This window comes from Leptinotarsa decemlineata, unplaced genomic scaffold, assembly GCF_025532065.1.
Source record: "Leptinotarsa decemlineata unplaced genomic scaffold, Ldec_3_MD MMD2_tig00000505_RagTag_RagTag, whole genome shotgun sequence".
In the NCBI taxonomy this organism is placed as follows: domain Eukaryota; kingdom Metazoa; phylum Arthropoda; class Insecta; order Coleoptera; family Chrysomelidae; genus Leptinotarsa; species Leptinotarsa decemlineata.
The window spans coordinates 9,922,685-9,938,150 of record NW_027412549.1 but is presented as its reverse complement, the minus strand read 5'-3'; the positions used below and the strand labels follow the sequence as shown (position 1 = coordinate 9,938,150).

Sequence of the window (15,466 nt, the reverse complement as noted above, 5' to 3'; positions counted from 1 at the left end):
CGACCCAGAAAAATCCCTAATTATGAAAGATCCAGAAGATGATGTGCATAGCCTTTTTGACATAGATTTAATGCATATTGATATGCTGGATGAAGAGCAATTCGAACAAGTTTGCCGGCGTGATATTGATGCATCACCTATCATAGCCAAGTAAACTAATGGATGGAACACAGAAGATGAAATGTCTATCACAATTACAACTGCAACTATGGAGACTGACCACAGGATGGACAAGCTATGCCACATTCTGTACAAAGCCCTCTCCATCCATACAGGAAACATTCCACGAGATGTAGCGAGTTCAACTGATATATTCATTCATTTGTTTACAAATGTTTTGATAGGAAAAATTGTTTTCCAAACAAACCTCTATGCCCAACAGTAAAGCGGTTGCGACAATCTCATCGGAAATAAAGATTTTTCTTCGATTGAATATTCTCATGGGACTAAAATCCATGTCCAGCTATGGAGGTCATCGATAATTGAGCTGAGAGACCCTTACATATCCAATGCTATGAGGAGAGACCGTTTTCGATGGTTGCTTAGTAACTTACACATAGATGATAATGCAACTCAGCTAACAAAGCAACATCCGAAGTTTGATAAACTTTGCAAAGTTCGGCTGCATATTGATACACTGTCAGAATCATATCAGAAATTGTTCGCGGCTAATGAACATCAAGCCATTGATGAATCAATGATACGCTAAAAAGGAAGAAACAGCGTACGCCAGTAAAAACCTAAAATACCTATAAAAAGGGGCTACAAAGTATGGGTACGTAGTGAGAACCACTCCACGTTTGAAAGTATTCTACCTGCAATGTGAGATTATTCCTCAAAGACAATAAAAGTGGTTTTTATGGCTTTTATCGGAACTAGATGATGCCTAGTGGTCACTTGAAATAACCATATCATATTTTTTTCATTCGTCACGTTTTTTTATTTTACTTTGTGAATAAATGAATCAATCAATACATTTTTTCATGAAAGTTTGTTTTTTCCAAGAAAAATAAATTCCGTTCTCAAAGGGTCACAATTGTTTCAAGAATACGTCAATTGAATATTTCAACGTTTTCGTTGATGGTTCAACCTGTATACGTTTACGTTCAGGTGAAAACACCATACCCTTGCCTCTCATGAGAACCTACTCTGCAGGGTAGGGCGGGGCTGGTTGAGCAATTTCTCACTTGAACGGATATAGCTCCTCAATGATAAGTCTCAATGAGTTCTCAAGCGGCTTGATGGATTCGTAATTTATCCCTTATCAAAAGTGTCCATAGAAATTCTTCTGTGAGAAGTCGAATTTAAGAACTACAGCTATTTATATGCAGGAAGTCAAGTATGCCCAATGTACCCCATTGGTGAGGTAAGTTGAGCAAGGGTATGGGGCAAATTGAGCACTAAGGATGTCTAACCAAAACATGGGTTCAATGTTGACTTGAGATGAAGTAAAATATGTGTTTGACAATCAGCTCTTTATTTATCGTCTTTTAGTGATAGAAACACTTTAAATAGTAATTTTGAACAATTAACCAAAACTAGAATCAAGAAAACATAAACGTATCTCAAAATTTACTTCATCATTAGATTCAGTCTTTCAATTTAAAATCAGACTTATATGTTTATATTAATATTCATATAGTTTATACCTTGAAAAAATATCAATTAGATCTTTGGAACTTAATGATCATGTTCACTGCTGCAATTGACAAAAATGAAAGTAAGTTTATATAGTCATAGTGACAGAACAACAAAACTTAAAGTAATTTTCTTTGGATAATTAACTGAAAATATAATGAACAAAACATCAACGTATCTTAAGACTAACTTCAGGATCAAATTCAATTTTTTTATTCAAAATGAGACTTGAATATTATGAAAAAATAAATTAAGAAGATCCTAAGAACTCAATCGTCGTTGTCACTGTTGCAATTGACACAAACGAAAGTAAGACCAGCACCTGAAACACATTTTGTATGTGCCCATTCCCTGCAAGCCTGACACTGGATCCAATTTTCTCCTGGTAAATTTTCAGCATAGCCTTCGCAACAAATCAGACAGGAATAATCATCATCATCACTTTTCTCACTCGACTGGAGTATTTTTTTACAGACACCTTTCTTCCTCTTCTTATCCATGTTCTTCTTTGGCTTCTTAACTTTCTTTGTGGTTTTATTTTGCTGTTCTTCTGAAGCGTTTTTTACGGGAGTGTCTGTTAGTATTGCAGCTTTCCTCTTTCTTCTGTTAGTTTTAGCTGCTTTTCTAGAGCCAGCCTTTGGGTATGGTCGTACAATTTCCGGGGAAAATACTTGTATCAGATCGAACGTCTCGTTTTCTGTGTTGCTTGGACCAGGTTCGGGTTCAGCTTGGCTGGTGGAGGCAGAGGGAGTGGGATTAGGTTTAGTGCTGGACATCACAGCTTGTTCTGGATGATCTTTTTCTGGCTCAATAGTTTCTGGTTCAGGACGATCGGTTACAAATGATGGTAAAAACCCATCCTCACCAAAAATGTTTGCATTATACGGGAAGATGCCTGTCTTTCGGAAACCGTTAACAATATTTATACTCGTCTGAGCAAACGGCAACGAATCAGCGACTATTTTTGGTATATCATAGATAGTGAAGGTTTTCCCCGGGTTGTTAGGTAGGCATGCATCTTGAGCAGCAGCGCAATACTTTTTGAACGGTCCAAAGACTGGCAAATCCAAATCCAAATCTGCTACAATGCGGTGGAAAGGACAACATTACAACTCCGTTTTCTTTGGCCAAAGTTAGTGTCTTCACGTTCAAGTGAGAGGACTGATAATCCAGCACTAATAAAACAGGGCGCTCAATGGATGGTTTCACATATTTTATAAGATGTTGCATAAACTGATAGAATTCTGAATCTGTAACCCATTCACTGGCATTTCCTGCTCCCATACATTCAGGGGGACCACCGTTAACAAAGTCTTTCTTAAACTGTTTCCTTGGAAATACAAACATAGAAGGTACAGCATTTCCAAGAGCAGATACAGCAGTAACTACTGTAACGTTAGTCCCTCGTTCCCCAGAAGTCATTGCACCGACGTTCCGCTTACCTTTGGCAGCTACGATTTTATTTGACTTCAGCACAGTGGATACTCCTGTCTCATCTACATTCCAAATGTCTGCTGCAGTAAATCCATATCTATCCATTACATCCGCTAATTTCTCAAACTCGTCCAGCCGCTACTAGCGATCGCGTGGTGATTACCCCTTCCACGACTCCTTCTTTCCGCCATGAGATGTCTATGCGTATGGTGAATAGTTTGCAAGATATTTTGATTGCCCAACGAGCCCCCATGCTCAACTAGCTCCGCCCTACCCTAGGTACCAGGCAGATCTGTAGGCAGATACCAGACGAAAAAAGCCACAACTAACCAAGCTGATGCCTCACAGAAATGAAATCTGATGTGAAACCATCATGCACCTTTGCAACGTCTTTCCTTTGGAAAATTCGTCACAACTCATTGTAAGTAAGTCTTGAAAATTTACCTAATTGAAATTATGAATTGTCACAATTAACAATATTCAAAACAGACTACCTGCGAGGTCATTCACAAATGGGCAACTTCATAGTAGTGTTTCACTTGTTTTCAATTGCAAGTAAGTCTTGAAAATTTACCTAATTGGAATCACGTTTTCAAGTGTCAAACCCAATCTTTGAACTATACAGTTTATTTCTAACGAATAACAAAAATGGAAATTCTGACTGGGGAAATGAAAACGAGTTTTAACCACCAGAAATGTAATATGTGACAAACACTAAATAATCAAATGAGAGTCAATTCAAAGTCACATCGTTTCAAGTCACACCAACTCATACATCCAGGGTTCGTAGGTTTCAATCCCACTGAAGGCTGAAGGCTTTTTCTACCATCCAATTTTCTAATTGGTCAAAATTAATGAAATACCAGATATAGAAGGTATTTTCGAATGATTTTTCAGTCAACCTGTTGGTATGAAATCAAATGATTTACATTTCATTCCGAATATCCCCAACAAATGAATCTTATTTTGAAGTATTCCTGATATAAATCACAAAAAAACTTTGACTTGCGTCAACAAACTTAATTCTCACGAGAAATGACCGCTTTTTTGTCTCATTGAATAATATATATTATTACCCATCTATGATTTTTCACAAAGGTTTTGATTAACCTCTCACGCAACAATTACTACCTCATATGAAAACTATCTGTATCATCGTAAAATAAAAGTAGATAGTTTTCCGGATTGATTCTATCTGAAACGAAATGAATTCTGCGGCTATCGCCATTGTTTCATAATGACTACTCCCTTAAAACTAAAAAGATTGGCTTGCAATATGTGTACATATACGGATGACATCAAGAATTCATACTTACCAAACATTGTAATTCAAATTTTTTTTTTTTTTTTAATATTGGTCATTTGTAGCCATCAACCCAATAAACGCCAACTTGTTACCAGGAACATAACATTACAAACGCCTTCTCCTCATCAGAAATAATATATGACATAAAATTGTTATATACTACTATGGAAATAGTCGATTTGTTCTCGTCAATTCGTGATTCGTCACCTGCCCCAAAATTTCTTGTTTCGTCACCTGTACCTTTTTGACCTTTTCGCAGGTAATAATTCATTCCGCATTCGTCAACTGGTACTACTAGGGCCATAAAAGTCCGTAAACCTTAATTCTTTTTAATGCTTATTTGCAATAATATTATATTAATAAATAATCTACACTAATATTATAAAGAGGAAAGATTTGATTTTTAGTTTGACTTGAATAGGCTCCGAAACTACTGAAACTGGAACTACCTAACCTAGCCCAGGTGCAAAGATGAAATGACGAAACAAGAACACCTTGAGCAGGAATATTTTGCAGTTGACGAAACAAGAATAAAATGGGTCACAACAGGTAACGAAACACGAATTGACGAAACAAGAAACTACCAAATAGTCAGAAATTGGTGTACTCATCCCAGTTCAAGATTAATATTATGTAATTTATATAAAATAACACAAGCATTATTTTGCCACCTTTCAATTACTCGTGGTTCATTATATACAGAGCATTCTACGTGAATAACATTCGATCGTTTATACATCTGAGCGATAAAGAGCTGAATGAATATCGTATGTAAAGGGGTGCGCAAAAGTCCGAAATAAAATTAATATCTTTTCAACCAATATTTTAGGAAAAAAACGCTGAAGCACTCCAGTTGATTTCACGTTGTACGCATTTTTGGCAATAAAATGAAATATTTTTTTTCAACCCCTTAGCTGCAACCCTCCCCAACTTTTTTTTTAATGCAAACCTATGTCGTGTATGGGCTCATTGAAAAGCTCGTTAAAAATGAAATCTGACCATACCCTTAATTTTTTTTTACTCACGCGGATACCACGAAATGAGAAAAAACTCTTTTGAAACCAAAAAAGTTAAAAATACCTACTTAGTGCTATCTACGGGTGAATTAACGTTGCAAAAAACAAATAAGTGGTGATGATGTAAATTGCTCAACAATTGCTAAGGATCACCAGTACCTATTTTCTAAAAGTTTACAAATTTCAAGAACAGACCAGCCGGGCCAGGCACCACAACAAATTTTATTGATTTATGTGTAAAACTGATAACGTGATGTGGCATCAATATTCTGTAGATTTTATTTTTTCACCCAAGCAATTGTTGACCAGTGTACCTCAAAAAGAGAAAAAGGTTGTTGCATTTTTTGTACCGAAATGAATGCCCTGAGAAGAACTATTGTCTTGAATCAGTTTTAAAATTGTGGCATTTCTGGGTGATATTGAAAATATGTATGTTTAGTTTATTAATCGAGTACCTTTAAAATGTTCTTTTTTAATTTGCTAAACAAAAATGTTATTGTCAGAGAGGTAGCGTATCGAAGTCTTGATATTGTTGGGATGTGAGGATAGAATGCGGAGACAAAGTGAGGTATGTACTTTATTTAATGCAAAACATCCGGAAAATCACATTTCCCAGGCTACTGTGAGTAAGATCTTTCACGAATTTGAAAAACATGGTACAGTGAAGGACTTGCTCAGAAGTGGCCGGCCACATGTTTTAGACGAAGATCAAAAATTGGACATTGCCATATCTCTGCAGGAAGATCAACATTTGTCAACAGTTTCATAAGCCCAAAACAATCCTGCGTCTAGAAGTACGATTGGGAGATTTTTGAAAACAGAAAAATACCACCCATATCAGGTATGTCTTGTCCAAGAGCTCTTGGAAGATGACTATGACAGGCGTTTGCAATTTTGTGAGGAAATAATGAGGCGATGTGACGAGACTAATGGGTTTCCACTCAACAGACTCTTTTCGGACGAAGCAACTTTTTATTTTCATGGAGTAGTTAACAGGCACAACTATCGATTCTGGAGTCAGGAAACCCTACACTGGATATGCGAAGCGCGTACGCAGCGTCCTCAGAAAGTAAATGTATGGGCAGGCATCATCAACAACAGAATATTAGGGCCATACATTTTTGAGGGAAACCTTACAGCTGCACGCTGCTTAGACTTTTTACGCTTTGAATTATTCCCTGCTTTAGCTGTTATGTTTCCCAATGAAGCAGATCCAGATATCCCCATTGAAACACTTTGGTTCCAACAGGACGGCGATCCCCCACATTTTGGTATTAATGTCAGAGAATATCTCGATGACATATTTGCAGGACGCTGGATTGGACGACGCGGTACAATTGAATGACCGCCAAGATCCCCAGACTTAACGCCATTAGATTATTTTTATTGGGGATATATGAAAGACAAGATTTATCAAAATAGGCCGGCTAATATTGAAGATCTAAAAATCAGAATTATAGTGGAATCACATAACATACCGGCTGAGGCCATTCGTAATTCCGTAGACGTGTTTTACCATCGCTCAGGAGCCTGCCAAGTGGAGGATTGAGGCCAATTTCAGCATCTGTTACGTTAATTCACCCGTAGATAGCACTAAGTTAGGTATATTTGTAACTTTTCAAAAGAGTTTTTTCTCATTTCGTTGTAACCACAAAAAAAAGGGTATGGTCAAAATCCATTTTTTACGAGCTTTTCAATGAGCTCATATACGACATAGGTTTGCATTTGAAAAAAAAGTTGGGGAGGGTTGCTGCTAAGGGGTTGAAAAAAAAAATCATTTTATTGACAAAAAATGCATACAACGTGAAATGCACTGAAGTGTTTTAACCTTTTTTTTTCCTGAAATACTGGGTAAGAAGATATTAATTTTATTCCGGACTTTTGCGCACCCCTGTATATTCGTAACAGATATTCACTAAATTTTTCAATATTCCATTGGGTACGAATTCAGAGAGAAATTTCCATTGACCATACACATTCATCACTCTTACAATAAATTCTAATATTTACGTACCTTCAAGTGGTGAATAAAACATTGATTTCTTTGACAGAGAATTGATCTCTTCATCTGACTCGATATTTATACAAAGCAATGTAGATTTTTTTCTCCTTTTCATTCCATTAAATTTTGGTGGCTTCATGTCCTAAAAATTATGCGAATAACTGACAATTACACATGTAGGTTACATATAAGTTACATATGTTTATACAAATCAATGATGGGTTCAGTGTTTGGTGAAAAACTCTTCACATGATGTTTGTCATACTAGCACCTAGAAAATTCAAGAGTTTGCTATAGATTGAAATTTGTAAATTGAAAAATAATGGAGTAATTCTGGAGTCTATTATGTTACTCCGAATACAATATAGACTCTAGGGATTTTGAAGTTTGTGACTAAATATTTTCCAATACTTAGATCCCCAATGCCAAAATTCAGGTGAGAAATATCATCATTTCATATTTTCTCATTTATGGTGAAATGTTCGATGATAATGTTTATTCGTAAATCAACGTATACTCTTTGCTGATTTTCAAATAATTTTTTTTTGAATGATTGAAGAGCATAAAAGAATTGTGTAAAACTTCCGGTGGAAAATAGAAATCGATTCAGTTCAAAATAAACTCTTCACGAAGATGTGTAGATCATGCATAAAATTTACTTTCATATACAAACTGGCAGAAAATGCCCTATAATGATTATATGCATGAACTACACATCTTTGTAAATAGTTCATCTTGAACTCAATTGAACTTAATTCAAACAAGATTCGTATTGTTGAAATGAATCAAATAAACATTATGAATGTCTTTACATACTGGCATCGTGACATCCGTAACATAAAATTGTACTGATGATTGAAATTAGTTCTCCATCTTTTAATGTTATTCAGAAAGGATCTGAATAGTGTTTTATTCCGAAACTTCTAAATCCTCCATTGGGAATGATAGTGTTCTATGTGAGTGAAATTTTATAAATTTTATATTATAACTCTATCATATGTAATAGCCTTAAGCGTTTCTATGAATTATATCTGATTCGATTCCATAACGGATTTTGGGAGTACAAACTGAATTGAAAAAAGTGATTTGAGTGTATTTCAATGTTCATCAAAATTACTTTTTCTTTCGTGTCATTCAATATTCTCGTGGGAGAAATTGTTTCAAGAGGGGTTTTTCTTCCAATTTGAATCTGAAAGTGATTTATATGCATGATATGATATCTTTGTAGAGAGTTTATTCAGAACTGAATTCCGTTCATTTTTCATTCGGAAGTTTTCCATAATTTTTTTTTATACGAAGATGAAGAAGTAGAAAGTCGAATAATTCTTTTCCAAAAACCGATTCCCTCAAACAAATACAACATTGGAATTGACATATTTTTATGAAAGTGATCCTATAATGTTTGCTTGTGAAATATCACTCAGGAAAATTTTTCGAGTTGGCCAATACGAGTACCTACCTACGTGATTCGAATCCATAACATACATTAACAGGCGTAATTAGTGCATTAGTACGTATTTCTGAAATTACAGTTTTCTTTTCAAATTATCTATAAGTGGTGAATAGAAGTCGACAAACGTACCAAAGAAATGATATTGTATTTTTCAATAATTCATTCAAGAAGACAAAAATGAAATAATTATGAGAATCCATGAAACGAAAGAAAATGAGAAAGTGCCTAGCTCTTCTGCAGGCTTCCACTTTCCCACCCATGCTGTCGATAAGGTTGTTTATAACATACTAAGGTAAATTGTTCTACTCTTCCAAAATAGCATTTTGATGCGGTTCCAAGCTGTCAGGTGGATCATTTCTGGTATGCAACTTCTGGTATGTTCTATCGGATGTGGTGGGGCATTATTATCCATAAATACAAAATCATTACCTATGGCGCCTCGGAACAGTCAAACCACATAAAAAAATTCATTCTGGAAGAAAAATTGCCCCGTCATTGTTCTAGGGACAATTATCAGCGGTGTTCGTGTTCCATAGATGATACCACCCAACACCATGATGCTTCCGCGTTGATTTGGGTTGATATTCAATGCCAAATTCAGTCGATGCTGACGTCCTGTTGATCTAACATGAATGTGGTTGTCATTATTCATAAGCTCAAAAACGGCTCTCACCGGAAAATATGGTATTTCGCCACTGATATTGGTTTCATTGAGGTTCATTGGGTTCTTGTTTCATTGGGTTCTTACCCAGTTCTAACGTCTTCGTCAGTTTGCGGCATTCATTCTTGGTGCCCACAAAACGAGTCTACATAATGAACTACCACTACGAAAACGCCCACGAATCGTGCGGCTTGACGAATTGATGCCATACGTTGTTTGAAAATATCTTCTATAACTTTGTGCTGTCTCAAAGAGGTTCCTGTATGCATACTGCAACAGGTATCGATTCTGACTTTGTGTTGTCCGTCTTCTCTGATCGATTCGGAAAACATGACCACGCTCTGTGAACCTCGAGATTACCATATCAACCGTGCTCTGGATAAAACCTCATTATATGCCATTGGGTCCACCCTTCCTCGTGCAAAGTTACAACTCTTATACAATCATCTTCAGATGAACGTGCACCAGGCATTACACATGAATAACTGCAACTTCATTAGTGGCCACCAATAATTGAAAATTCACTGATTTTAAAATCTTCACTTGAAAATTTTGATACAATCGTGGACATAGTTTTTTGCTGATTTTTTGCTGATTTTTTGTGATAATCTATGCTATAAGAGATTAATATATATTTGATTCCTTGAAATCTAGTAATCTAGTTGTAATTTCCGTAGAAACTTTATTTTTCAAGAAAATACCAAATTATACTTTTTGACGTCTATTGACCTTTTTTGACAATCAACAACTACCTTTTTTATAATAACATATCTCATTCACAGCTAACTAAATGGAACAAAAAATATACTGAATGATACATAAATTACATAGATTTGGAATCAACAAATAAACAAAATATATAATCTGTAACATTCTCCCCACCGTGAAAGTTCTTAAGAATTTCCACCAAATTCAACATCCACCCTACAGATTTTGGTTACAGGACATTTGAAGACACCTGTAGATGTTTTCACCTCGACTACTCTCGTAATATTGTCCTTACCTGGAAATACTGCCGTGATTCTACCCAGTGGCCAAGTATTTCTCGGAAGGTGGCCATCTGCAACAACGACTACATCGCCAACCGCAACAGGTTCATCAACCTTGATCCATTTTGCACGCTTCGATAAAGTCGGTAAATATTCCTCAACTCATCTTGACCAAAATATCTCTGCCAGCCTTTGAGACTTCTTCTACTACTTTCTTAGGTTTTGTTCTTCGAATTTTGTTGGAAATGGATTTTCTGAGGGCGAACTAATCAGTAGATGATTTGGCGTTAAACACTGAGAATCGGAAGGATCGGTTGAAACATGAGTTAATGGTTTACTATTAACTGCATACTCAGCTTCCGCGAACAAAATTGATAAAATTTCATCCTTAGGAGATTCTTCCTTTAAAGTAACCCCCAAAATTTTTCTTGACCGAGCCTATTAACCTTTCCCAGCATCCACCCATAAGTGGACTACTAGGTGGAATGTAGTGCGATTCTATCTCCATCTCTGTCATTCTTCGAGTTAGCTCCTGGTGATCAAGTTCACGGTACAATTTCAAAAGTTATCCATTCGCTCCCTTGAAATTTGTGTCATTCTCTGAATAAAGGCGTCTGATTGGACCTTCGTGTGATATCATCCTCTTATAGCCATTATTGTACCATCAGCAGTGAGGGAGTGTGAGATTTCCAAGTGAATTGCACGAATTGTCATACAAGTGAAAAGAACTTCCCACCGTTTCAACCATTCTAACCATCTATGGAAGATTTTTTTTTGGAATCTTATCGTCCCATCCGATGCCACTTCTCCAGATAGAATGATTTTTTCCTTAATAGACAAGAATGTGAGAAAGCCTAAGGGATAAAAAATCGACATAACCAACTGCAAAATTTGGCGTTTTGTAGGAATCACCGTACCGTCAGTTATTTCTTTGGGAACCATAAGATAAACGACTTTAAATGTAAACGAATCAGATTTCACATCCCACAATACTCCTTAAATGCGGTCCAACGATGACTTATTGAAATATTTTTCGAAATATTCGTTTCCGTATTTTGAGATAACCAAAGGTGAATTTGAAGACCAATTAACAATATCGAAACTACCATTTTTATGAAGTTCAATGATTCTTTCGATTTTTAAGAGTGCTTCTTGCTCTGTATCACAACAATCCAGATAGTCATCAACATAGAAATTTCTCTCGACGTCTTTGATCAATTCAGGATATTTCGATTGCTTGGCATTTAAATTTTCAACATATTGTGCGGAACATGAAAAACAAGAAGCACCGAACATCATCACCTGTAATTCGTTTTCATCTACCTGCCTATGTTGCTCGCCATTTCGCCAAAGAAACCGCTGTGCACATCTATCCTTCTTGCGAATTTTTACTCTATGGAACATCTCGGTTATATCCCCACAAAAATCCCATTTCGATCGACGAAAGCGCATCAGGACACCTGGTAATAAAGTCAGATAATCCGCACCTTGCAGAAAGTTTTCATTTCTGCTGGTACCATTACTCTTAGCGGCAGCGTCAAAAACAAGTCTCAACTTATTGGGCTTATTAGGATTTACGACACCAAAATGTGGAAGATACCATGTGTGAGAATTTTGTTCAATCGCCTCGGAAGTTTATAATTTTCGAATGTACTCTTTTTTTTAAGTAGTCACTGATTTTGTTGCAGTACTGATTAAAATATGATTTATCCCTCAACATTTTTTTCTCAATACAAATCAACCTTCTCATAGCATTTAATTTACTTTCTGGTTATCGTTTTTCATTTTCTAAATAAACTGTGTTTTTTTCCAAAATATCAAGGGCTCTTCTATGAGCAATGTCAATAATTCTATTATTAACGGAAACGCCAAATGATTCGGTACTAAAAGATTCCCTGACTAGACGATTCAGTTCATCATTGTTATCGCAGGATCAAATATGGAAGCCATATACATTTTGATCAAATTCTGAAGTGTTACCATGGATAACCCATCCTAAATTAGTTTTAGTAACAATTGGACTATGTTCAGAACCCTGATAAACTTTTCTTGCTACTGTTAAATGGATATTGTCCTGACCTATGAGAACAGTAGGATTTGCATCTTCCATATTTCGAATAGGTAGTCCCTGAAGATGTACATAATCTTTGTAATTATTCATCACGATGGTTTGAGAAGGTAAAGACAAATTTGTTACTGTTCTCAAACCACTCATTTGGAATATTATTGCCCCTTCATGAACTCCAGAAATTTTCAAATTGATACATTTTGATCCTTCATCATATGGAACAATATTCTTAGCCCATTGCATGCATAAAGGTTTGGTTTCCCCTGGTAATCCTAGTTGATCTGCGATCTGACTTTTTATCGAAGATATGGTTGACCCCTCATCGAACAGAGCATACGTATTTATATACCCTTTTAGGCCATAAATTTTGATAGGAGCTATCCTGAGAAGAACTTCAGAATTATTGTTGGTGAGACAAACTGTTTGAACACTTTTATCAATTTTTTCAGTATGAGAAAGTTCATTAGAAACTTTACTTTTATGCAGAAGGGTATGGTGGCGTAATTTGCATCCTTCAAAGCCGTAGCGTTGTTTTGATCTACAAAACTTCTTTGAATGACCAGTTCTCAAACAACAGAAGCAAATTTTGGTTTTGTATAATTTTGACCAACGAATATCTATGCTATCATTTTTCAATATGGAACAATTGTAAATTTCATGACCAGTTTCTTTACAGTAAAAACATTCAGGGTCATCGTTTGCTTGATTTGTAGCAACCAAGATATTTTCTGATCTTGAATTATTAAATTTTTTCTGATGGTGACTGGTAGTAGGGAAAGTTTCTTGACTTACGTAACATGCAGCTGAAGATAATTCATTTGCCCAGATTCCAAAATCTTTAAAATTCATCTTACCTCCTTTTAACACCATCTTCTGTCCCCATTGTAATTTCAGACTATTGGGTAATTTTCCTAGCAACTGCTCCAGTAAAAATGGATTATTCAAATGATTACTTGCCTCAAATTGCTCCAACGTATCCACCAGGTTATTGACGTGATATGAAAATTCAACAAAATTATTAAAATCGCCATCTCTAACAAATTTAAAATTCTGAGTTTTGTTTATCAAAGAACCAATGACGTATTCTGGACGACCAAAACGTATTTCTAATGTTTCAATAACATGAATAATATTTTTAGGGTGCAATAATAAACTCCTTACCGCTTCAAGAGCTTCCCCTTTCAGGCACCTCTGTAACATTAGCATCACTCCATCCTCTGAGTATTGATACATATTAGTTTTCCTGTTGATTTGACTGATGAATAACGGCCAGTCTTCTGGATTGCCATCAAAAAGAGGTAGTTCCTTAGCAATTGCATGATTATTCGAACAATTTCCCCTCGAAACACTTCTAATAGTATCGGCGACAACATGACATAATTTTGAAATGTAATTTTCCTGCGACATATTTGTGTTTTGAATTTTCATTATTTCTGGTGAAAAAGTAACAGAATGCACTTCACACTTATCGACCCATTTTTGTACTCCTCTGAACATGCTTTCTTTATCTGTACTCTCTGCAAGCGATTTTTTCGAACTGATATATAGGTCGGTTGGTAGCCAAGCGGTTCGGCGTGGGTGCTTTGTTCACTCACTCGAATTGACTGCCGTGTTGGTCGGTGGTTCAAGCCCTAGTCTGAACGATCGATCTTCACTTGCTATCGTCCAACCCGTGTTAGGAATCACACGTTAAAAGGTAAGACCTCGTTAATCCTTAGCTCGCACAAGTTTCGACTTCTGAGGGTTGTCGTTCATAGAGGTGCGACAGCTGGTAAACGGAAAAACAGAAAACAGAAAACAGATATCTCTTGTAGAGCATAACTCTTCCTCTTCAATTCTAGTTTCAGCTAACTGTGTCTGAAGATCCAGAATCCTCATTTGATCTTCGAATTCCTGCTTTTTCATTTCCCTCATCAGGTCAGTCCTCGCGACCTCAGTCTCCAACACCAAACGCTTCCTTTCAATTTCTACCCTCTTTGAAGATACCTTAGATTCATTTAATTTTCTTGCCGATTTTCTAGTAGAATCTGATACTTTTGATAAATACCTGATTGATCCTAGATCTGTTCCATCCCTATTGCCAGTTCTATCAGACTGTACATGAAATCCGGAACCTTTCCGCTCTTCTATGGGAACTGTTTGGATAATTTCCAGCACCTGAGTTGCGTCTCCTTGCTGATGCGAATACATGAAGATATTTGATTCTGACTGAACAGTGTCATGATTTCTTTGAATATCATTCTCTAATGCCAGCGGCCATCGAACATAATCACCAAAATTATTAGTCTTGCCAGCATTGTTTCTCTGAGATCTTCTTCGATAATCAGACATGTTTCCTTTTCAGTACTTATTTGTGGACTGTATATAGTATATTTTGATATCTAATCCGGCTCGAAGGACCATGTAATTTCCTTAGAAACCTTATTTTTCAATAAAATACAAAATTTAACTTTTTGACGTCTATTGACCTTTTTTGACAATCAACAACTACCTTTTTTATATTAACATATCTCATTCACAGCGAATTAAATGGAACAAAAAAATATACTGGATGATACATGAATTACATAGATTCGGAATCAATGAATAAACAAAATGTAACACTGTTCACTCTAACACTAGTTCTTCATAAAATTGGGAGCTACTACACTACTTATGCCGGTGAGTGTATTTAAGTTACACTTTTTAAGATATTCACTAGGCAGTTCATGAAACAGCAATACTCACGTGTTTCACACAATAGCTTTCTCCTAACTTATTAGTTTATATAAATCAACATATTGCGATGTTTTTTCCGTCAGTTTTACCAATAATTGACAACACTGAACAATAATCAAACTCAAATTTATTTCACTTCAAATACAATAAAACACTTCAACTAAAACTTCAACTATTATTC

At 35.9% G+C, this 15,466-nt stretch overlaps 1 protein-coding gene across 9 annotated transcripts in view; it reads right to left on the bottom strand.

Moving 5' to 3' along the window:
- The window catches only part of LOC111507988 (uncharacterized), a 97,384-nt gene that overhangs the window by 22,811 nt on the left and 59,107 nt on the right, over positions 1–15,466 (bottom strand). For 8 of the 9 annotated variants that reach the window (XM_074173916.1, XM_074173914.1, XM_074173912.1 and 5 more), the window contains one exon: positions 7,409–7,538. In XM_074173916.1, coding sequence (XP_074030017.1) covers positions 7,409–7,538 — 130 coding nt within the window. Of the gene's footprint in view, positions 1–7,408; positions 7,539–7,592; positions 7,668–15,466 lie in introns of those variants that run through there. The other variant, XR_012465160.1, reaches the window with a different exon arrangement.